The sequence below is a fragment of the Alligator sinensis genome, unplaced genomic scaffold, assembly GCF_000455745.1.
Source record: "Alligator sinensis unplaced genomic scaffold, ASM45574v1 scaffold1374_1, whole genome shotgun sequence".
Taxonomy (NCBI): Eukaryota; Metazoa; Chordata; order Crocodylia; family Alligatoridae; genus Alligator; species Alligator sinensis.
In genome coordinates, this window is record NW_005843307.1 from 88,244 (window position 1) to 113,650 (window position 25,407).

Consider the following 25,407-nt stretch of genomic DNA (forward strand, 5'->3'; position numbering starts at 1 on the left):
GATGCGGATTATCTGAGTACCCCTCAAAGTCTACAAATTGTGCATCTGTTGGCAGTGGGTCAAGAACTATCTAGGGGCAAAAAAAAATAAATAAATAAATTAAAGAAAATGAACATCCCAGTGAAAAGAACGGTAGTGTACATCGAACATCAAAGACATACAGCAAGTCTGAAATAAAGGACAGATACAAGCTCAGTACATTGTGTATAATCACAGGATTTCAGGTTGTTGGGTTTTTTTTAATGCATATAACCTGTTTCTCATTAAATTAGTTTTTAATTTATTTTTATAACCATGCTGCCCGGCTCATAATCATTTCTACTGCTGGAAAACGGACAAAGGAGAAGTATTCCTGCTTTCCTTTTTCTTATTTTATTCGGTTTAAGATGCCAGAAATAAACATTATAAAAAAAAATACGACTGTATCTAGCATTTACTTTGCCTGGTGCTTGGCCGTCAATTCTACATCTGTTTTACGTGCACTGAATTCCACGACAGGATCAGAGACTGTTGTGATGGGCACCAAAATAGGGACCTGGACAGATAAGGCGTCTAGTAGGGCGAACATGCCTGTTTTGACACAAGCTGTGTGTACACAGACTGCTCTTCAGTGTTTTAAGCCAATCCATATAATTTTTCCCTGGCCTGTTTGCAAAACAGAATATATTCCTTGGCTAATGGTAACAGAACAAGATTAGCATAATTTGTAACGACTGACGGGGCATTTCTCATCCTCCATACTTACCTTGTATGCAGCTTGTCTCATAAACTGCTTTGCAGGCTGCTTCCATATAGCCGGCACAGTAATGACCCATCTTACTTCAGAGTTTTCAAAGTCTGAGCCTGCTTGATCGCTGAGCTCCTAAACCAAAAGGAAAACATAAAAGATGGATGTTAAACTGACACCAGCCATTTGACAGGAGCACGTTGTTTTCTGCTGGCTCCACTAAAAGTAACTTTCCCTTTTCCTAATTTTTAAATGTTATGTCTGTGCTGCAAGTCAGAACAGCTAAATCACTGCTCAGTGTGCCAGGACTAGGGGTTACTGAACACCACTTTCTCAAGGAGGCCTTCAGAAAAACTCTGGGGCTGTTTCTTAACGTGGAATAGGAACAGTTCATTTTTCCAATGCAAAGCTCACGCTCTACTGAGCATAAGAGCATGTTCACAGTACTTGACGTCTGGGATCTGTTGCTAGTTTAAAGAATTCACACTTTCACCCCAATTAGTATATATATAAATATGCCCTGCATCATTGACAAACGCTGCAGTTTATAATCTGTTTCTCAATGGCTGCATTGTGTCACCCCTCTTTAAATCAAACGTTTGCTTTCTAAAACCTCCGCGTTAACTGCAAGTACTTCTTCCTAAAAATCTGAAAACACTTGACTGTTCATTGCTTGAAAAATGTTTGCTTTGCGCAAGCAGTCATTAGGAGTTTAGCTCTCCGCTTTTTCTTTTTTTTAAAGAAAAGTCTGTATTGAATTTGCAAATTAGGTGATATTTGTGATACATTTTGGGAAAGATTCCAAGTCAAATGCTATTACCATATGTCCTATTTTAAATCTCCATTCAGACAGGGAGAGGGTTCAGAGAGGTGAACAACAGCCTCCTTTAGAATGGAAAACATTTTTCTGCATGCAAGTGCCACAGGGTTATGTTTGCTTAGCTATACTGCAATTAAAAACTTGCGGCCAAAACAGAGCATGCTCCCGCAAGGGCACTTTGGTCTGACTATTATAGGCTAAAAGTAGCAGTCCTTCTATACTGATCATTTAATTATTGAACACACACACACACAGAATTGCAGCACTCTGCATACTAACAACAATTGAGGATCTAGCCTAAAACAGGGAATGCTAAAAACTGTATTTGCCAGTGTTCAGCATTCTCCCATAATATGTACATTTGCCTTAGGATCTCAAATTGTGCTTCGTTATGGCTCCGTCTCATTAACATTCCACTCTGAAGCCTAAGCAAAGCATAAATTCCCCCCAGGTACAAAGATTTGAAAGTGTAGTGATAGGCTGGTCTTTCTTGTTGTTGTTGCAGCTGTAAGGAGGTGATAATCAAAAGAGAATAAATTAACCCCACTCAAAGAAATGGGGTCAGATTTCTAACAAGGAAGCTCAAGGAACAAATTCTTCCCTTGTTTCACTGAGGTTGTATTAATGCATCTGGGCTAGAGATAGAAGTTACACAAACTGGTTCAAGTTATCACAAACTGGTTTAACCCTGTAACAGAACAGGAGTTCAGGGAACATAAACCAGCTTCAAAATGGCTGAAACTGGGTTAAGATAAACCTGGCTGAACGTAGTATCAGCCTTAAACTGATTTGGGTCAAACCAGTTTCTGAAACTTCTGTCCCAGACCCTTTCCTGGTTTAGGTTAAACACAGTCCCCCAGCATCCCAGCATGCTTTCCAGCCCTGGGCTGAGCTGTGCTGCCTGCTCCAGAGAGGGGGGCTGGCCCCGCCCCTCTGACCCCTAGCTGGAGCAGTGAGGGCTGGCTGACAAGGTGGGGGTGGGCAAGCCCAGCAGGGGATGCAGCCCAGTTTATTGGGAGGGGGGTGGGGGGCACTGGCTTCCCACAGGCAAACTCCAGCTGGGGGCAGGGAGGGAGGTTAAACACCCTTTCCCTGACTCAAACTTACTGCTGTCTGCAACTGTGGACTACAAATCCAGATGTATCACTTACAAGTTGCAGAGTCCTGCTGCTGTAATTCTGGACTGCAAATCCTAGAGACCGTGGGGACAGTAGGAAGAGGAAGTGAACACGCAGCCAGAGAGCTGTGCTCTAGCGCCCCCAGCTCCTGGCCTGAGCCACTGCATGCATGTAGCTGTATTTCCTCAATCAAAGGCAAATGTCTTTTCACTTCTGTTTCAATTTAATCTCTGCAGTTTAGACTAACCTGCAAAGACTGAGTTGATTCAGCCTCGAGCTTTTTGACTCTGTTCCTAGCCTACAGGAAGCATGAAATGTTGCAGGCTTAGGAATGTGTTAAGGGGCCCTCGCAATTCTAGTTTCTTTAACTTGCAATGCTCAGATTAGGAATTTTATTTTCTTTAGTGCAAAGAAATCATGCAGCTTTTCTCTCTTTCATCAACCACATTATTAAAAAAGCAAAGAGAAAAACCGGGAGAACTTATATTTGATGTGGCAGTAGGGCAATAGATGAAAGACACCACAGTACTGTATGAATACAACCCCCAACAGAGGTTGCAGTTAGTGGATATCTTCCCCAATGCTTGTTAGATTTTTATAAACAAACATTAAGCTTAAGGGCAACAATAACATCCGCTTCCTGCTCACAACAGGGTGAAGTTTGTTCCTGTGAAAAGCCAATATATGACCAAGCCATCCCTAATAGGCCCTAAATGTTCCTTATGTGTTATCTGCGCAGATGTTTAGCTGTGTGAATCTAACGGGCTGTCTACAAGACACAATGCAGGACTGAACAGAGGTTGTTTTAGAGTTAGCTTGGCCCTGGAAGCAATATAGATCATTAGCATAACTCTCCATTTGAACTCAAGCTAATTAGGCTCAGTGCAGAGCAGTGCTAAAGCACATACACTGTTTCCAGTTCCCAAGCTAATTTATTAGGGGGTTAATTAGCTGTATGTTCAACATCTCCCTGTATTATTTCACTCAGGACCAGCTTTGAAATTTTATAATTAAATAACAAACGTGGCTCACCGGACTCCCTTCTGCTTACTAACTGCAATCAGTGGAAGCTCTGCATGAGCAGAGATGACCAGGAGTTGGCCCTCAAAGGTTAGACTACCATCCCCTTAATGCAGGAAAACCTTTAAATGGGCACAGAACATACAACGCCCCAGCAGCAGCATAATCATAGGGATGATGGCTAGAAGTATCTCTCAGATATTACTCCTGGATTGCTTCACAAAGAAATAGTCAAATACTGAGTTTTGGTTGTTGCATTTTCAATCACTCTTTACTTAAGCAAACTCCAAATGGAAGGAGATTGACCAAGAAGAGATGGGCTGAAAGTCAAAACATTCAGCCACAGTTTCCCAGTAATATATCTGCTAATACATCAGCTTGCGCCCAGTGTAAGAAAGGAAATCACTTCAGGCTACCCTGGCCCCACCCACAGCCTTCTTGGAGTTTCTAGACCTGTCTTTCTTTGTCGACATCAAATATCAAATGGGGCAGAAGCTTGGCAAGGTTAAAACTACAAGGTCTGCGTTTGCACTAGGTATAAATATAGAAAGCTGGATAAGGCAGTGTTTTCTTTACCTTCAATGCCTGTTCCTTAAAGAACTGCAGGGCGTAAGCAAATATTTCAAGTGCCTTGACTTTTTTGCCATTTGCAGCTGTCAGGTCTGTTTCCATGGTGAGATTCTACGTGGAAGAAAACGATGAAAAGTTATTAAAAGGAAGAGGTAACTGTTAATTTCCTGTCGCTCAAGAGAAGAAAAGTCTTCCTTACTGAGACTCACCAGCTTAAACCTGACACACACGGTTTTGGAAAGAGTCTATCCAATCACTGAGATTTCCCACTTAGGACATTTTGCTGTTTACTAAAAGTATAATCTTTGCACCTATCAGTCATGGTAACAAAGAGCTGCCATGTGGATGTTTAAGTATCCGATATGCATAACCAGGACCTGCAACTGACTGTGCCAAGAAACTGCATACAAAAAATGAGATCCGTGCTTTATATTTAGCTCAGAAGTGAAAAATATAGATTTTGGCTTTGTATCAAATTATAAAGCTGTAAAATACCTCAGTACAAAAAGTACCAACTAAGCCCCAAGAAATCTAGAATGATTAAGTTAAAGATAAACAGTAATGCGATTTTCTTTTATAACATATCGCAAAGAATTAAGAGAGAATACATTCCCATGAAGAGGTCAGCATTAGGTTTATGTAGCTCTTAGGTTCAGGTGGCAAATAGGCCCTGCATGGGGTGAATTTAATCTGATGCAAATAGAGCAGACAAGATACTTCAGGAAAGACAAATGGAGCAAACCCATCTAGAGCAACATTCATCAAAATACAGAAGAATGTTTCTTGTTGGCAAGGGTGGGCAAAATAAAGCAGAAGAAATTAAGTTACAAGTTGCACCTCACTTACAAGTTGCTTATTTATTTTACAACTGCAAATACTTGTGCTGACACAAATTTTAATAAAACCTTTAAAGGCCCACAGAAAGATGGTTTTAAGCACAAAAAGCAAACTACCAGGCAGAGTCCAGTTGTTACTTACACCAGTGGTATGTAGCTTCATCTTAAACTTTTCAAAGTACAACCAATGCTTTGATTCATTGGGATCCAAGTCATGGTAGAAATCTCGTGCTGCGTAACCAAAGCTATGAAACTTTCTTTCAGGTGTTAAGAGGATAGTAGTTGGCGTCTTCTGATTGGATACACCTGGGTCTCCACCTTCCCATCGCCTATGAAATAGGTGAACCAGCTTCAAACCAGTGATACTAACATTTGTAATGGCATGCTCATTAGTGCATTATGGAAGAAAACTGGATTGTGCAATAGTTACACACGCAGTGAGTTCACTTCTGGACACTTGAATTTGATTCCTATTTAGGCCCAAAGTGAGTCTTTATTCACAGCCAAGAAAGAAGAGTTGTCACAATTTGTTTTAAGTAACTCTTAACAGTCTGCACATGAATTCAGGAATATTTTGTGAATGGTTATATCATTCGCTTGGTGGCAACTAGGGTGGTGCAGGTGCCAAGCTGCACGGTTGACAGCCCAGAGGTTGAAGTTTGAGGCCATAGCAGAAGTGCTTACGGCACGGCCCATCGGATCCCAGCAAATCTGCAAATTCTGCTAAATGCCTTGTCACAAGGACATGAAAAAGGAAAGGATTCTCTTGGTAGGTATATAGCTCCTATAATGAAAGTCACCCAGGAGAAATTAGAGGACAGTATTACCTGTCAACTATTGAAAGTCAATACGATGAACAAACAAACAGAAAGACAACCAAATGGAATATATCAACCGAGTACAACCCCCCACCACGACTAAACTAAACCAAAAACAAACCTTATGTTTAAAAATGAACACCACACATTCAAAAATTAGGAACTGTCAAAGGTGTTGTTAGCCTTAAATCAGCCCCTTGTAACAATTACACGATAGCATGCAAAGTTGTTGTATGATTTTTTTTCCTGGACAAGATCCTATCCAGAAAAATTGAACACCACCATGGAAATGTGGATTTTTACCCTTCCCTCTGCCACAGAGTTCTTTGTGATGCTGCATTCGTCAGTTAAAATAAAGTTTTAACAGCTGATTACTAATTGGGTATTCCTCAGTTTTGGGAGATAAGGTTTGAGAGTCTGGGGGCAGACTTGGAGGAGTGCTCAATAGCCACAGCTGCAACTGAAGTTAGTGGGAAGCGTGCTTTAAACACATAGGACCAGATTCAACTCCAACTATTAAGTGTGAAGGGGACTTAGGTGCCTGAGTGCAATTCCATTCCACCTGATCAAGTGCCTGAAAAGCATTTAGTACAAAATGTAGGTGGATTACCCGCTCCTTGCTGTTTTCGGTGACTTAAAGGTGAGACGATGGTGTGTTAGAAAACTAGATGCCTTGATGGATTTCCAGAACTTGAACAGGATGGAAAGGAATTGCCCTTATGTGGTTGCGTCCACTTAGATGACTAATAGCTGGTATAGAGTCTGGCTCAAAGTGGATAATAAGGACCCTGAAAAAAATCACACATTTCAAATCAGGCACTCAGTGTTGGTGTCAGCAATGTTAGCCTTCATCTCTAGCTTCCTAAGCTTCCCCATGAATTAAAAAAGTATCATAATGCCCCCCTTCCTCAAATGGTGCTTGTCAAGATCAATTCATAAAGATCTGGGAGACATTCAGATACTGTGGGCCACAGGGCCACAGACTAACCCTTTAGGAAATTCATAATTTTCTAGTCAGTGAAGATTTGGGTGGTGCTGGGTAAACACACTACATAATAAGGATAAATAGAAAGACTGAATTAATCCTTATCTATGTAAGCAGTGTCCTTCTGCAATGAATGAGGCAGAGATCCCGGGAGGGGCGGCACACATGCACACACCAACAACAAAGAAGCTACATCACACTTAGAGCTGTCCCTCTCCCATAATAGAAAAATTCAACCGTTTGGTGCAAAATTGAGTGCCAACAATTTTGCAATGGAAATGCCAGTAAGGGAATTGTATTTTGGGAGTCTCATGCTCAAAATCTCTTCAGAAAGTAAGCTCCATGGTTAGACTATGCATCTTCCAAGATATACCATATATGCATGTGCACACACTGCTTTGTTTTTACCTGTGGTATATTTTATACCAACTACAGTACTGTCCTTGGGGAAATAACTTAATATTTTGATAGCCAACATTAAAAAAAATACACCACACAGACCATTTCCTGTTGAAGCATCATTTTCTAAGCAGGACAGGCAAAACCACTATCATTACACACAGAGAAACATCAAATGCACGTCAGTATACTACGATGTTCAAGGGACACCCTCAGTTTTGAAAGACAGACTTTCTAGGGGCAATGGAAGGCTTTCTATGTGCATCTGTTAGGGAAGACTGCTCAACCCATTTGACCTGCCACTCTGCTGATCAGCTCTGGCACTGGAAAACAATGAATGACAGCAAACCTTAATGGACCTACTCTGATTTTTCATTTATCATTTCTGATTTGCCACCTGGGGTTTATCTGGCTAGCTTCAAAACCTTTGAGCAGAGGTATGGTGGGTATTCAACTCCATGCCCCTGGGAACAGAACAGGTAGTGCACTGTGTAGCAGATGAACAGAAAACAGGGCTTATTCAACCAAAACATTAAGTCCTGAACACCAGCTGCAAATTCAGTGAGAGAGGAATGACATCATTTTGATCAGGAATCCTTAATGAGTCATTCTGACTCATTTGTGGGAAGTTCTGTTAATAGAAGCTGAACTTAGGATAATGGGCAAAGCAGGATAATGACAACACCTGCTTATTTTTCGCTCCGGCCAGGTGAAAGATGGCTCTTTCTGAAATATATACATTTAAGCTGCAGCTAATCTGGCAACACAACAGACTGGTGGCCAATATTACTGCTGAAGTTTTCAAAACTACCTAGGGGGTTTAGATGCCCAATTTCTAGTAGCTCCTTTGGAAATTTCTGCCTATATCTCTAATCAGAAGCAGCTATTCTTTGGAGAGGAAGCTGCGGTCTACTGCAGCAGTTGTTAACATTTCCTGGAGGCAGATCAGAACGCCACAGCATGGGTCTGAGGTGGGCTGATGCTGGGACCTACCCGCTGCCTCTGCTTCTCCCCAACACAGCGCCAGCGAAGCTGCCCACCACTTGGCCACAGCACAGGCAAAGCCCCCTGGCCCTAAAGCCCCCCTGGTTCCACAGGCCAGATCCAATGCCTCCGCTAGCCAAATCTGGCCCTTGGGCCGCAGACTGCCAACCCATGATCTAGCACAGGGGTGTCCAACTTCTGGCCCGTGGGCCAAATGCAGCCTATGGAGCCATGGCATCTGGCCTGTGGGGCTCCTCATGGGTTGGGAAATTTGGCGATGGGGGAGAAGTGGCCATTAGTACAGCCACCCTCTCCTGCTGCCAAATTCCCATTCCCCCTCTCCCTGAAAAGCCAGACTGGAGCTGGGCCATACCCCCTCCCCTTGCACGGCTGAATTGGATCCAGGCTGCTCCAGTCCCCCTCCATGTAGTTGGATGGGGTCCCACCGGATCGGGGCCACCAGATGGATCCAGCCCGCAGCCGGACTGGGAACTGCCCAGTCAGCCGACCAGGCAAAAAACGGTTGAGTACCTTAGTCTAGCAGACTGAGTCAGGCTACTTGTATTTTACTCTTAACTGCTAAGTGAAATCCTAGTTTCAGTGCACATGAAATGCCCCTTGGTACCACGAGAGCTACGAGAGCAGATCGGGACCCAACCATACACAAGCTCATTGCAGCAATGTCACTTTAATTTAAGCCTAAGGGGCTGGATCTTTAGCTCAAGACTATCAAACGTTGTGGCCCATGGAGCTTCTCTATCCAGCCTGCTGAGCTATCAGTGGACGCCACAAGTTGCGGGGTGTTGCCTGCTGCAGAATCCAGGGCCCTTTGGCCCTGATGAGCATTGCCATCAATGGCAAGCCTGGCTCGATGCTCCTGCTCTTGTACTTGCTCCCCTAGATCCCTCACTACCATGGCTAAACCCCTTGCTGCTGCTGCAGTGACCACTGCAGCAGTCCCACTGTAGCAGTCCTCATGTCCAAAGCTGGATCCAGCCTGCAGGAAGCCCCCGTGATCTGGATCTGGCCTGGGGCCCCAGGTGAGTTTGACACCTCTGCTTAGGCTGATATAAACTGGTGTAATTCAACTGATTAGAATAGAGTCAGGGGGGGTCGAACTCATTCAGACTCACAGGCTTGTTGAGGGCCTCTGGGCTGGATCAACTCACGCCACAGCCAGCGTGCAGGGCTGTTCTGGCATGGCACTGCATGCGGCACACCCCGCATGCTGGCCCTCTGTGCAGCATACAGCATGCACTGGCCCCTCTCCACGGCTTGCGCTGCCCACGCGTTGGCTCCAGCATGGTCCAATCCAGACTAGCCCTGGAGTCAGCACACAAGGTTGGTTGGAACAGGTGCCACATGCAGCATGTGCCCTGAACCGACCCCATGCCATGCATAGCACATGGCACCAGGTTCAGTTCATGTGCCAGACCAGCTCCACACATCACCTGCAGCGTGTAGGGTCGGTCCAAAACCCATGGGCTGGATCCAGTCTGTGGGCTGCATGTTTGACCCCTTCTCTACACGATGAGTGACAGCAACAGACAAAGGGGCAGGATGGGGGCCTGGTGTGAAGAGGGAGAACAGGGGGTCCATGGGGTCATGGGATTGCCTTTTCTCTCCAAGACACAGAGGCCATGGGGTCATCTAATACAGTTGGAATACTTTAAGAGGAAGACAAGAGAGAAGAAGAAAAGGGAAGCACATCAGAAACTGCAGTGACAGCAGCACGTTGTGAAAAGCAAGAGGAAAGGCGAGCATAGGATGTGCCAGCAGACCTGCGCTAGCTTGATCTAGCTAGCAGGGGTAACCACAACGATGAAAGCACAGCAGTGCAGTCTTTAGCACACATCAGGAACCACAGTGCAAACTCCCCCGGGAGCCCAGGTGTGCTAACATCTGCTATATTCATCCCTTCATGTTGCTGCCTACATAAACACTTGGAGGCAAGAAAGCATTTTCCCCTCCTTCTGCGGGTGGAAATTTACAGATGCTGATGGGAGCTCCAGCTATGGGAGCGCGGGAAGAACATGCCCTTCCTATGTTTCAGAACTGTACACATATTTCAGGGCATTTTTGTATGAGCTTCTGCAAAATACTCTGCTTGTTTAACTAGCAGCCTAAACATTTACAACCTCATGTAAATAACTGCAAATCCCCAGGAGATTTGAAGAGTAGTTTAAATACATCAGGTTTGCCCTGAATGGAGAAGTTACTAACTAGCTCTTTAGTGTGGCACTGCATTCCCGAATGGTCCCAACATTTCATCGCTTATTAAAGCATCCCTGCCACCATGAACAGGATGCTTGCATACATATTGGAGTTTAAATATTTTCAGGAAGCGGTGTTCATTTGGTTGTGAAAAGAACTTGCAATGAGGAGTTTACATATATTGTTACAGAGACACCAGTGGGTTCAAAAGCATGAACTACTGTAATGGATAAAATTGGAACTAAAACAGTGCAATCAAAGTAAATGACAGTTGTCACTGATTTAGAGAAGCACTTAAGCACATACTCAGCTCCAAACATATGACTCAGTCCCACTGAATTCAGTAGAACCATTCATAAAGTTAAGCACATGCTTAGAGCATTTTAAGTGCCAAAAATAATTTAAAAAGCATCTCTCTGTTAATAAATCCTGGGCTTCGTAGTAAACAAACAGGCACAGTAAAAAATATCTGGTTTGCCTCTAAATTACATTTTCCATGCATACAGCCATAACACTGATGATTCAACAGGCCAGTCTATATCACTGAAGGCTTGTGTTCTGCCCCTGCACAAGAGTAGGGCTCATTAACTGAAAGTCAGAATAAACTACTTTGAATCATTTTGCAGAAAAGGAGCTTTGTCAAAAGTTAGCCAGAAATCCAAATGTCTGAAAAGGATCAATGTTCAACAGGAAAAGGGTAAAAAACTCTTAGCAAGCAAGACAGACAACGTCTCACTGGCATGTTTCATTTTTATGTAAACACACTCAAGAATGGTCCAGTTGGAAGTGACATTTCCTTTGCTTAAATATTTGTAAATCATCTTACATGTAACCCTAACTATATAAATATTTGAACTTCTTAATGCCCTCTGAGCTACTGGCTCTTAAACTTTTGAAGCTTTTAAATTTACAAGTCATTTTCTTTTAACTTCAAGAAAGCATGACTCCATTATGGTTGGAACAAGATCATGAAATAATTCTCTGTAATAATTAGCACAATCCAAGTAGAAGTCTTTGGCGGTGTTCATTGCCAGAAACATATTTTGTGTGTTTCCTGAACACAACTTCATACTTGAAAACACAGTTAGTATTTTTAAAGCATTCTTGTTATTAAACTTGCAATGCTAATATTACAATATTAATATGAAAATGATTGTAATACTAAGTTTGAAATCTGAATACAACATTGATTTTTCCTGCACATTTTGTCCTTCCCATTTGATAAACTTTTAAATTCTCTCTTTCCGGAAAGAAAGAAAGAAAGAAAGAAGCCATGCTTCTTGTCTCGCAGAAGCATCTTATGTAATGTCTAAACAGATGTGAAAATATTACCATGTTTCCATAATCATAAAATAATTCTTGAGCAAATGGTGGCAAAGTGATATCCAGGATCTGGAGCATCTTCTCCATTAGTTGTACAGCATCTACTTTTTAATTTCTGAACCTTGCCATAACATCCTCTTAGAGTTGAAAGGAGCCCTAGGTTTTGAATTAGCTTCTATACAAGCACGAGTTATGGATCCAACTGCAGAATCAGGACCCATGATAAAGCAAGTCAAAATTGGAGCCCAAACAGCCAGATACCAAATCCTAGCTACAATCTCCATGGTACGCGAGAAATATCACTAAACATGCCGAGACCTTATAAGAATGGCACTGTACTTGGCATAATTAGGGATCATTAAGGTGCAGCCTCAGGGCTGCCTTTTCCTTTTCCTAGTACTATTTAATCCAAAATTTCTAGTTTAAAATTTAAATTATTTTTATTTTCCCATGGTAAAGTAATTTATGGTCAAAACTGAATTTGGAGGCTAGCTGCTACATATGAGTCTGATTCTGCATGCCTCCTTTACCCAGCTGAGATGCTCAGCATCTAACTACCTCTGGCTGCTGGCATAAGGTAGCTTTTTTATGAATTGTGCAGTGGGATTTCTACTAGGACCATTCATGGTTGGGGAATAAAGACTTGGAGCAGGGCTATTAAACTCACAAAGTCCCCACAATATACTTTCCAATAATACTTTTGTAACTGTAATCTGGCTGATTGCAATCTCACAATATCCTTCCCTTTATATTTTATCCAGTGTTACCCCTTTGTGTCAAACCACACTGAAATCCCTTGCAGTTTTATACAAGATGACCACACAAGTTGACAGCGCAACTGCCATTGTCTGTAGATATCTGAATAGTTATATTCAGCTGGTTTCTTTGCTTTGAAGAATTACAGTACGTCACGTTTGGCTAATGGCAAGTCGGGCTTTTCTTCTCTAATTCTCAACCACACAGAAGGATGAATAGCGAGTTGCCTAATGCTATCACAGCGATTGTGCTAAGAGCTACTCCTGTAAGTTAAGCTTTTCACATGCACTTTACTTCCCAATGCTTTCATTTCTGTGGTTGAAATTTCCCATAGTTTAATCTCTACCCAAGAATGCAGTTAATCTTACTAAGAGTACCGGGGAAAAAATTAAGTCAATTTTGGGTTATAGGAAATAATAATAATTAAAAAAAAAAATCACTTTTTCTGTGCACTTTTCCTTTTGCATAGCCATCACCATAATCTTTATACTTCTAGGACCATCATTAGATTTAGATGTATCAAATTTAACATGAAATATTATATTGCACTCTCTTGGTTAAGAAATACTATGCACCTGCATTACTAAGAACTGCATGGCATTGCACACGTGGCAGGGACAGAACTAAGGCTGTGCGTTCAACCTGCACTTTCATATTTCTAGACTCTGCTTGCTTCACTACCCCACCCCAGCATTACGGTACCTGGGGTTTTAGCAAATTCAAATGTAAAAAGCTTCGACAGAATCAAACACTGCTCTCTGGTTCTGAATCATCAGTTTCTCAGCACAAAAAAACCCAAACAAAAATGTTGTGTGCAAAACTGAATGTGGTTATAATTTAAATTACTGACCATTTTAGATGCCTAAATTACTCAGTTTAGGAATGCAGCATTAGATGGCAAAGGTCTAACTCCTTTGTCCTGTTCCAGGTGAACTGCTAGCTTCGCAGGATTACCACAGGCTTGCATGGTACTGGGAAATCCCTGACACTGTACCTGAAAACAACTGCTTTGGATATGAGGGACACATTGGGGATTTGAGGACATCCCTATTAGTTATCACCATTATTCTTCCAACTCTTTTTCCCATTATTCTCATATTAAGTTTATTATAATTGTGTATTCCCCCTTTTATTCCTGTAGCTATGAAAGTCTGGGCCTCTGTAATTACCACTGCTCTCTGCATGCGTCTGAATACTCGCTGAGCAGATTCCTCATTTAATCTGCAGTATTTCACAAACAGCAATAACACACAGCAAAGCATGCTTATGTTTATTATCAAAGCAACTCAAATACGATAAGACGCGGAAGACAAATTTACGGTAGAAAAGGGGTTTTGACTGTGTCAGCTGTGTACAAACCCAGCCACTCCAAACCCATGCTGAAATCAAGTGTAGCAACTGCAGATTATATATACAGTGTCCCTCAGCTAAATGCTGCAATGCAGCCCTTACCTCATTACATGAATGCATTCTGGCTCCTTGGTGAAGCTGTAGGCGTAGCCACTGGATGTCGTGCCAAAATCAATAGCCACAACAACAAGAAATGATTGCTCCTCAGCCTCATTCGCGTCAGGGTCCTTCTGTTAAGATAATAGGAAGAGAACAGATTTTGAGTCACTGTTCAGAGAAGGAACAAGAATTTCCCTCATCTTTCAGTGGCTTGGTACTGCTGCAGTATGGCATTCGGCCATCTCCTACAGAAAATCATACCTCCCCAGAATCATGCTCCTGATTGAAACTACTCATTCCCGAATATCTATCGCTTGTTTTGGTTAATGGGCATGGAAATCCAATGTACAGGCAAATTAATGTTCAGTTCCAGTGTCTTGTACACACATCCAAATGAAGGGGAATTGCTTTCTCATTTGTTGCAGGAAAGAAATATGATCTGCAAAGCTAGTGACTGATCCTTTATAAATGTAATACCTGAAAACATTATTTCTGTGTGTGTGGGCAACAAATGGCAAGCTACAAAATATTCAGGGGCCTGGAGCAGTTGCCTACTAAGAGAAATTAAAGACTAGGACTCTTCAGTTTGGAAAGAAGGCTAAGGGGGGATATGACAGAGGTCTATAAAATCGCGAAGGGTGTGGACCATGTGAACCAGGAGCTGTTGTTCAACATGTCCCACAGAATTAGCACCCCCCACCACGCCCCTGCTGAAATTAGTAGGTGACAGATTTAAAACTAACAAGAGAAAGTACTTTTTTCACACAACGCATAGTTCAACTTGCAGAATTCATTGCCACAGGATGTAGTGGAGGCAGACAGCATAGCCAGGTTCAAAAAGGGACTGAATACATTCACAGATGATAGACGTATTAATGGCTATTTAACTGAACGTTTGGAGATGTTTCCTCTGGCTAAATAAACAGTGGATACTAGGGAGGGTACTGAATAGGTGATCGATCACTCTAGAGATATCCAGTTCAATGCTTTCCCCCTGTAGCATCCACTTCTGCCACTCTTGGAGACCGAATACTGGGCTAGGTGGACCATTTGTCTGACCCAGTATAGCCCTTCTTGTCTTCTTATACTAGCATAATTGGTAACACCATTCAAAACCTAGGGGTAAATTACACAGGTTGGCCCCCAGAGATGACGACAAAGCTTTTACTACATACCTCACTCCAAATAATAATGCATTTTAGAAATGCTCTAGCATTTTCCTCAAACTGTATGGGTACTAATTCAAGTTACAATCTGACAGGAATCAGAGGAGAGAGAATTTTTAACAGCTCACTCAAAAACCTTTTAAAACAACATTAAATGTAGAAAGATGCAAGTGCTGAGGACCCGACCTGAAAACCTGGAGACACTTTTCTTATAGGAATACACAACACAACACTCATTCCCAGCTCTGTGAAATTATGAAATAGCAGGACTTTAACTTATTACTGGCATAAGACTGAATTTTACCTATTCCAGACTTTTGGCTGGGAAAGGAAAGAAATATTTTCATGACAGTTTTTTGGGGTTTTTTTAATTTTTAAAAGGCAGCTGGTATTTGAAGTTGTTTAGGGGTTGGGATGATTCAGTCAATCCCAGAAGAGATGTAACGGTGAACAGAGTGCAAGTGAGGGGCGTGATACTATTTTACTCACTTTGTGGTGTCACTGCTCGCCAAAGGGCTTCACAATTTATCCAAGAATTGGGACGCGCACCACGTACATGGTGTCGTACATCCCTGTCAAGTACAAAACTTCACTCGGCCTTAACTACCCAGCTGCAAATAATGCCTGCATAATACATGTACAAACTTTGCACTTCTGAGTGCCTTCTTGCAGGGATATCACAATGCTTTACAGACATAGGCCACGGTTTTATAAAATCTGAAAGAGACATTTGGGTATTTTGTTCAGATGAAAAAACCTGGCAGGTGACCAGCCACAGAAGTTCTTGTCCTGAGTTTTTAAAAGTAACCTGCAGCTTTGGGCATACAACTGCAGACTCCTTGAAGGGGGCTGGCTGTCAGAAAGTTCTCCACACCCAGTCTCTGAACACCAGGCCCCTCTGAGGCATCTCAAATTGGTCACTTAAAGATGATTTTTCAAACTGACCCCTTTTTGTCCGTGTATTTTCTTCCCCCGCACTCCAAAACAGCTTGCATTGAGAGTGTCAGAGTAAACACATTGCCGCATATGCAGCGTTCATGTATTCATTACCCATTTGAGTACTGTGAGCCTCTCAATTTACCAACATTTCCTGATGTGCAGAGCCGACTGCAAGAAGCAAGGCAACTGGCTCAATGAATTACGGCTTTATGTATAATTCACTAATAAAAAAAAAAAAATAATGGTTAAACAGAGTTAAAGGGGCTGGTTGGTTTTTCATTCACTTCCAGCACATTAAATTCAGCAAAATGCAAACAGCTAAAAACCAGGAAATAAAGATCTTAATATACAACCCTAACTCTGTCTCCCAGAGCTGGCAGTAGCCACTGGCAATTATCTGCCCGCATGCCATGTACTGCGTTAGATGTCATGACAGTGAATGGTGGAGGGATCCGTTAGGACGACAAGGTAGAGGTGGGACTGCAATGAGATCTGGGGGGCCTTGCCACCAGGAAGAGGGTGCCTCAGCCCTTTCCCCACTGCCACCCAATTCCCACGAATGTGATCAAAGGAAAGAAGTGTGTGTGCACCTAGAGATACCGTGAACCAAACATAAGAAACTGTGTGGAAGAAAGTACGAAGAATGAAGAGGCAAAGGGAACTTGTAGGAGACTTGGAGCAAGTGAAAACAGTGGGAAATGAAGAAGAATTCAAAGGAAAGAAGGCAGAAACGTGAAAAGCCTTGGAGTGGGAGGTTGAGCAGCTCTGATCTTGAGAAAAGCCAGGGGAAGCCAGGAAAAGGGTTCCTGCAATGGCAGTCATGTTCTGAGCACCAGGTTTTTCTATCATGAGAAATGCAGCATGCACTACAGATACACAGCACTTACGTACACAGTGACGGGGTATGCTGACAAAGTGAATGGGATGAGTGTGAGAGTTACGTCCATCTTCGATGGAACATTTCTTTGTTTCCAGAAGTTCATAAAAATAAATGTTCCCCAAAGGAAACTTGAACTGTTTTTATTCTCTGTGTGTGGAAGGATATTTTTATCCTACGTTAAAGCAGACATGACCTGAATATGCAGAGGAAGCATATGAAACGCTACTTTTCAGGGAAGCTTTCTACTCTAATAAAGGACTGGGACTTTAGGGATCACACTGAAGATCAGACAGCAAGTCAGTGAGAAAGAGAGGGATAGACTCCACCTCCCTGACCCTCCCATCTACCAGTTATCATATGCTAAAATCCTGACCTTTAGAATAAAAGAGCTGAAAGCACCTTTCTATGAGCTCAGAACGCAAACATATCAATTCCTGGCCCCTTTGAACTAAAATGGAAGTTTTGCCATAGACTCCAAAGGGAACAGATTTTCAATTAACAGAAAATAAATGAAACTCAGAGAGCAGGAAAAGACACCTTTTGTAGCACCCAGTCCATTACCACAACATGAAACGTTATTCCTTACAGGTAGAAAGCAGGAGAAAATAATATCAATATATAAACAACATGTTGTATGTTATATTTCTTACCACAATATGTGATGGGGATAGTGGTGTTATTCCTGGGTCTCCCAAACTTTTAGCTGGGGATGAATAAGCAGATGTGGAAACTGCATCTGAAAAAAAACCAAGACACGTCAACACCTGGAATACACAAACGCAATGTGGCAGGCTAAATCTGATACTACAGGAGTCGTTTGCTTTATACACTTGTGCATAATTTGCCTATTGTGACAAGCCTACTACCAAAACAGAAAAAGCAAATTCTATATCTCCAGGCTATTTTATAACCCATGAGATTTCATATTGGTTTTCTTAAAGAACTATTGTGGTATGCAGTGCTGTGATTTGGGTTTTGGACGACTGTTTGAGCTCCGTGATTAACTTTGCTCCTTTGTCCCCAGACCACAGCTCATTCTACACCTTCTTACCAAGTGCTCAGAAGCCCCCAAAACAAACACAAGATGCAAGATCAAAATAGACAAATTTTACATAGTAAGAGAGCAGTTCATATGTGTTTGACAATTCTGCAAGAGCAAGTTGCAATTACTGTCATGAACATTTATTCTCTAACTTTCCTAATGCTCAGGTTTACATTTCTTTATTACACTCCACAGTGAAATACATATTACAGCTGCTAGAAATGCTGCAGGACGGAACAGGACCCAGCTGGGGAAGTGGAAAGAACCACTAATGTATGATTAAAGGATACTCTGGTTTTGCATACCATAATTAAATTCCATTTACAAAGCAGCATTACTGACATTTTGCATAAATGTTGAAATGTGCCATTTCTAAACATCATTAAATAACTTTACCCTTACCCTCAGAGCAATACAAAGCAATTTGTTAAAATAATTTAGCATGGATTATTGAAACGATGGATTTACAGATAATAAACCCTGCTGAGTAGAGTGGAATAATTTATTACAGTTTTGTTTCTAAACATCTTTTTTTTCCCTTTAATGTGAGGCCTTGAGCACTTTCTGTATGTTCTGGTATAGAAGGCAACCAAACTGACTATAAAACATTATAATTAGTCTGCAAGGGTTCCTGACAACAACTAAATGCCAAAAAAAAAAAAAAGTCAGAGTACTGTTATCTACTTTGAAGTCCCAGACATAGATATTTTAAAAGGAAAGAGAATGTAAGTGATAAATGTATAAGACTGCAAGCTCTGCGGGGCAGGGTTGACCTCTTACTACAGGCTTGTACAGGGTCTGACAATGGTGTTCTGATCCTTTTAGTTGTCTCTGGGCACTACTCCAAGACGAACACAGTAATTGCCACACTGAATCAGATGTGTGGTCTATGGAGTCCAGTATCCTGTACCCAGTGATAGCCAATAGTGCTTTGGAGGAAGGTGTAGGACCTCCTTGCCCAGCTGGAAGGTAGCTGAGGCCCTGAAGCAAATGATCATACACAGGTAAGAAATGCAGTAGGTTAAAGTGCATATATCTTTATTATATCAACATAGATATCTAATATGTATTATACTCAAATGTGCAACTTTCATTATATGATGTCCTATACATTAGCTCTGCTTCTACACAGACATGTACAAATATGAGTACACAAATATCCACCCACGTGCACATACACTGCTGGTAGCACCATCCATTTAGCTCGTCTGACACTTTCCATGATTCATCTTCAGTGGCTTGCAATTTCTCATGCCAGGTGTTTGTCTCTGGCAAATGCCAGCCAGAAGAGGTCAGCCAATGCCACATCTCAGAATTAAGTTAGGAGAAAATAATTTATTTTGTCCGTATTAACAGTCTTTTCTTCAAGATATTCTACAACCTCTGTGTTTGGAACTGGGACTGGAAATTTGACAAAGTGGGAGAAACTGGGGGGGGGGCGGGGGACATGGAAGGTTTTATGTCATCAATGTAGATTTTCACAAGTTTCAAAATGTCCAGCTTACAAGCTTCTGATAAATCTCAGAGTGCACAGCCTCAGTAGAAATGTCTAAAAATTGAGCAGGGACAAGGATTTTTTGTCGGTGAAACCTTTTATTGGACCAACTGCATAAAACAGCACAATACAAGCCATGTCACAGGTAGCAGGCCAACAATCCAGGGGACAACCCATGTAATTGGTCTAACAGACGAGATCACCCACAAAAATCCTTGCTTCTCGCACATTCCCTGGAACATCGCAGCTACATCGCTCCAACACTGTCAGACATGGAGGATATCAGAATTTGGCACTTACAAGGGGATCCACAACCTAAAAAAAAGAAGCCAGTCTACAAAACGACATCTTCCTCCTAAGCCTGTAGAAGAAATATAACATACCCAGGGGACTGATCAGCAAATCAGCCCTCTACCGCACAACTCCAAATACAGTATACACCTATGCAGGAAATCTCCGTTTTTCTGATAAACCATTTTCTTCGCTTAACTTACTCCAAAAGAGTTCAACTTAAAACAGGACATACTTACTTATGGTACTAAACTTAGAGATACTAGCCTGGAGACATACCTTGGTACTAATGCAGAAGAACCAAACCCACTTCCAAAAAAAGACTAGTGATAGTCATCCAACATAAGAATTAAAAGTGGAATCAGCTATATCACAACTAGAGTCATCTCAGGCATTGTACCAGGAAAAACCCCACCATGCAGCTGATCCAAAAGAAGATATCACACACAAAAAATCCTTGCCCCTTGCATATTCCTGGACCGTGACAGCTACAACCTCACTCCATCACTTCTAAAATGTTAGCAGCTATGTTCACCAGATAGTCCACATGCACTGACCATGCTTCACTCCCGGGTGCAACAGGACACTCCCTGCCAAAGCAATTCTGTTCAGAGCCAGGCACCAGAACCTGACTCTCCTGCTTTCTCACCATGTCCCCTGGAAGGGCCCAGGCAACATGGATGATAAAGGTTTCAGAGGGGCAGCAGCCAACACAGGGAACAGGGAAGTATACTGGGACAAATAACTTGGGAAAGGCTGAGACTGGTACCTGGTGGGGGAGGAAGAAATTAAAATGAAAAATCCAGGGCAGAGACAAGGACTGGAAGTCAAGGACGGAAATGGGAGTCTGGTGGACTCTGAACCGCTGGGTCATCAGATAGGAGTCAGACTGGAAAAGGAACTAGAAGGGGAGGCTGACACTGACTGGGCAAGGAGACAAACTGGGATGAGAAGCAAATAGCTGGACTGTCCCGAAGTGTGTGACAGGAGGGAACCAAAGCGGCAGAGGTGCAGAGAGGAGCAAGACAATTAGGAGGGAGCAGTCTGAAGACTAAGCAGCACACTCCCCTGCAGAGCCTAAAATGGAAACAAGACCCCCATGTCTCATCATTGCTCAGCTATTAGGAGCATCTATCCTATTTTCAAAGTCTCACCTCATTGATTCTGCTCCAACCTACTACTGTTGATGAGTCTGTTCATTCAGGGGTGTCAGGCCCTTTACAGCCCGTGGAGCCCTAAAATCCAGCATATGGGTCCCAGACTGACCCCTCATACTGCATGTGGCACATAGTGGCCCTGGCCCCTTTCAGTGTATGAAACACGTGGAGCCAGTCTGCCATGCAGCACCCTACTGGACCAGCCCCCCTTGCTTGCTTTGGGACCAGTCCAAATCGGGTCCACAGACTGGCCCCACACACTGGAGCCAGTGCACAGGGCTTGTCTGAATCAGGCACCTCCTGCAGAGCACCCCTGTGCCAGCTCCACATGCGAGCCCCAGATCAGATCAGCACACTGGACACAGGTCTGATCCAGGGTGTGCGCTGCATGAGCTGCCCACACTGGACCAGCCTCGTACGCTGGCTCTGGTACATGGGGCCAGTCTGTGGGTCTGATCCAGCTCAGACCAGCTGTAAACCTCTCATCTGGTTTAAGCTTAAACCTCCCTTCTGATGGTCCATGTATTTCAGTATGATGCCACAGGATAGAATTTTTCAGTTAAAACAAAAATTGCAAATGCTGCAAAAAAACCAAACCAAAACAAAAAACTCTACATCAAAAGGAATGTTATTCAGAATTCAGGTTGCCTGTGTCTCCTTAACTCTTCCCCTTTCTGTGTATATGGGCAACTGGTGCCACCTTAATAAGGGGGGGGCACATGCCCCTCCCCCCTTTGGGCAATCTCACCGACTGGGGGGGTCCCTCTCGTGGCCATTTTCACTGATGGGCATCCCACTCCTGGTCCGGCGTTTGCAGGGGCGGGGCACCAGCACTCCCGCCTGCCCCGCCTGCCCGTCGCCTAAGTGGTGAGCACGGCCAGTCAGGGCCCTCAGGGCGTGCACGTGCACCCCTGCGCACCCCCTATGCGTCACCACTGTCTGCGTATAAATTATGATAAAATATTTTATTACATGGTCATATGCTACTTTCTTACAGGATCACTGCCACATTCAGTGCACAAGGTAAACCTATTATGGGGAGGAACTGGAGATATTTAGTACAGAATATCATTGGAGACCTTAACTTGTTACAGAAGCTAGAAAGTACACTGTGAATGAGGAAATGGAAGGAGGAGAAAGACTAATATCATAGTCAAGGCAACTGAACACTGTCCTGGATAACTATAGTCTATCCTTGCCTCCATCATAGAGTTCCTGTGCAGTGATAAGTAAAGCAAACTTTTCACAGCTGGTCCCCAGTTGTAAATTAATCATTTTCTAGGTCCTTGACTTCAGATCCTGGGGCCTTATTTGTCCACGTGCAGAGCATTCACAGCTGTAACTGAAGTTAATGGGAATGTGCGTGCTTCTGGCACATAAAATGCTTTGCATTGCTAAGTATTCTGAAAAATATGGTACTAGATTTCTCACTTTGGGGAAGCAAAATGAATGGAACTTTTTATCTTAATGTCTTAGCACCTCAGTCCACTGTACATATATATATATATAGGGAACTGATACGCAAAGAAATTAAGATTATTGTATATAGAGAACAGAAGTTAGCAATATTCCCTTTTCTTACATGGACACGATTAAATTAATTTTATTAAAGTTTTTGAGGCATGCAGATACTAGACTGACATGTGCCACAGAAAAGCCCATGAAGAAATAATTTTCAGAGTAGGGTTAAGAATAGTGTTCAGTAAATAAGGAACTGAACATCAGGGAAAAATACTGAAGAGCTTCTCATTATGTGAGCACTGTTTACTTTACACTGACTCTGGCAGAGACTACGTGGAAAAATAATACAGGATAGCAGAAATAAAGAATATTTCACAATGTATTTACACTATGGCTACGGACAGAAATTACACATAAACTGGTTTAAGTGATCATAAACCGGTTCAAATCTGTAACACAACAGAAGATCAGTGCACATAAACCACTTTCAAAATGGCTAAAACCAGTTTAAGATGAACCTGGATGGATGTAGTATCAGACTTAACTAATCTAGGTGAAATTGGTTTATTGAACTTCTGTCCCAGGACCCCTCCAGATTCAAGTTAATTCACAGTTCCTCAGCATCCCACAATGCTTTGCACCTCCCCCACAATGCCTGCCCCCCCCCCCCATGGGTGGGCTAGCTTTGGCCCAAGCTGTCAGCTCCAGCAGAGCAGGGAGGCATGCTTTAGCACCCCCTGGCTTCTGGCCTGGCCCACTGCAGGCTGCATTTCCAGAATCAAAAGTGAATGGCTGTTCACTTGCTTATCAATTCAATCTACGCAGTTTAAACTAACCTGCAAAAATTGAATCAATTCACCTTGCAGCTTTTTGACTGTCTGTATGTAGCCTATTGAGTTGGATTAAGGTTTTGGAGCTAACTTTTTGAATGTTTGGCTTTGCAACCTTAATAATGTTCTTTTGTATGCTGTTGTGTGCATAACCTGCATTATAAAACATGATTTTGATTGTAACACAAGCGAAAGTCATCACATTTTATATTCAAGGTCTCCAAGCTAAAAATGTAGTCTGTCAGCCCACTTGCAAAGAGTACGAAAGAATATGCCAGAGGCCAAATTTCTGGTCTCAGATAAGCTCTCTCTCTCTCTCCATCTAGTTAAAATTTATGCAGATTAGATACTTTTATTAGCTTATTCACTCATCCGCATAAGCTCTCTCTTCTTCAGAAAATATGTGCATCTCGCAATATGCATTTTGATGTAGTTTTGTTTAATCAGTAAAAGGGGACTTCTTTTGGCAAAAGAGAGAAGTAATCAACAACTAGCACACTCTTCCTATACAAATGTCTTTCCAAAATTTGGACACTTCAAGCCTGGTCCGATACTCGATTTCAAGTCACTGAGAATCTTTCCATAATTTGGGCAGCTCTGTGAATGTTGACACAATAAAAATTAATTTTCTTTTAGGCTCTTTGCCTACGTGGTTCTAATGTTAGTCTCTGTTGCTACATCCTCTCCTTACCTATTTCAGTTCTTTCATGTCAGCAATCTACCTTCCAGCATGTCCTCAGTCATGGACTCATTGTGTGTACCTCAAAAGGTTATCCACAGCTCTGCATGAAACAAGGAAAATCCTGTGTGATGGTATCTGTGGTTTCCTTTGTTTCCCAGGAAGCAATCAAATCATCTGATGTGTACACACAGCTTCATGTAACTCCACTCAAGTCAATGGAGTTATATCAGGACTAAATTAGCTCCAAGGAACATAGAATTGTGCGACTGTCCACGGATAGTAAAATACTAGCTAATAAAGAAAGACTCTGGAGTTGAGATTACAGGGCTGTAATAGCCTATTGTGTGGTAGGAAAAAATGGATTTATCTATTTTCAGTTAACAAAATGATTAAAGTAAACTACCCATTGGGCTCAGTCAAGGAACTCTCTTGAAAATATATTTGTAAGGGCTGGATCTACAGATGTGCGGAGTACACACGACTTGTAGTCAAACCAATGGAGTTGCAAATGTCCTGCTCAGATTTAAAAAGAAAAAAAAAAATCAGGCACCTGAGGCAGCTGGTCACCTACCAGTACATTTGGGAACACTTGCAGGGGTTGTGGGTGGAGGGGAAACTACAGCAAAATCCTGTTGACATACCAGTTCAGTCCTTCACTAGGGTTACTATCTTAGTTCACCCATTTCCATCCTGTGCCTGCAAATAACTGAGTAAATAAGAGCCTGAGCCCTGAAGATCAATAAGGCTGGCCTTGGCTAGTGAAGAGAGGGAGAGAATCCCAGAGCAGGGACAATATGCAATAGGAGGATGCTCCAGACCTTGGAAATTTTTGTCAAAATCTACTATTATGGTACTGCCAAAGCACAAACACCTATTCTCATATTTTTCTTTTTTATCAGCAACTGCTTCATTATGTCACTTAAATCACTTGATGCCCTTCCCTGGGACTTCTGGCAAGTCATCTACAATAATGAGGGAAACTTTAATATTGCCTCTGAATTACAGAACTACAAGGCACTGGCATTCCCAGAGAGTTTGAGATGCAAACCAATGCAGTTCATGATTCCTGGGAGCCACAAAGTCATTTACACAAAAGAAGCTGCAGGAATACTAATAATCTCTGAATTAATGGTAAGTGTTTTCATTCAAAGTAAGGAAATGGTTTATTTACCAGTGTTTAACCCATCTAGGAACATCCCCGCATTACATTTTATCTATCTAAAAGGCTCTCCTGATTTTTTTCAAATCTATGTGTGTTATGTCTATTTGCACTTTTTAACCTAATGTTATTCTGGGAAAAAGACTGTGACATAACTTTACAAGTCTTGTTCCAAATAGTAGAAAATACAACGAGAAGGAAGGAAGGAAGGATCCAGGGTTTGTGAATCTAATTAATTTCCAAAGAACTCCAAGCGGCTATCCTGAACGACGGCCATTGCAGGAAT

At 42.3% G+C, this 25,407-nt stretch overlaps 1 protein-coding gene across 3 annotated transcripts in view; it reads right to left on the minus strand.

Moving 5' to 3' along the window:
* HSPA12A (heat shock protein family A (Hsp70) member 12A) overlaps window positions 1-25,407 on the minus strand; it is an 82,596-nt gene that overhangs the window by 37,563 nt on the left and 19,626 nt on the right. For 2 of the 3 annotated variants that reach the window (XM_025194800.1, XM_025194799.1), the window contains exons 3-7: window positions 17,655-17,740; window positions 14,023-14,150; window positions 5,234-5,420; window positions 4,262-4,366; window positions 746-862 (exon numbers count right to left, since the gene is read on the minus strand). In XM_025194800.1, coding sequence (XP_025050585.1) covers window positions 746-862; window positions 4,262-4,366; window positions 5,234-5,420; window positions 14,023-14,150; window positions 17,655-17,740 — 623 coding nt within the window. Of the gene's footprint in view, window positions 1-745; window positions 863-4,261; window positions 4,367-5,233; window positions 5,421-14,022; window positions 14,151-16,266; window positions 16,346-17,654; window positions 17,741-25,407 lie in introns of all 3 variants that reach the window. The other variant, XM_025194801.1, reaches the window with a different exon arrangement.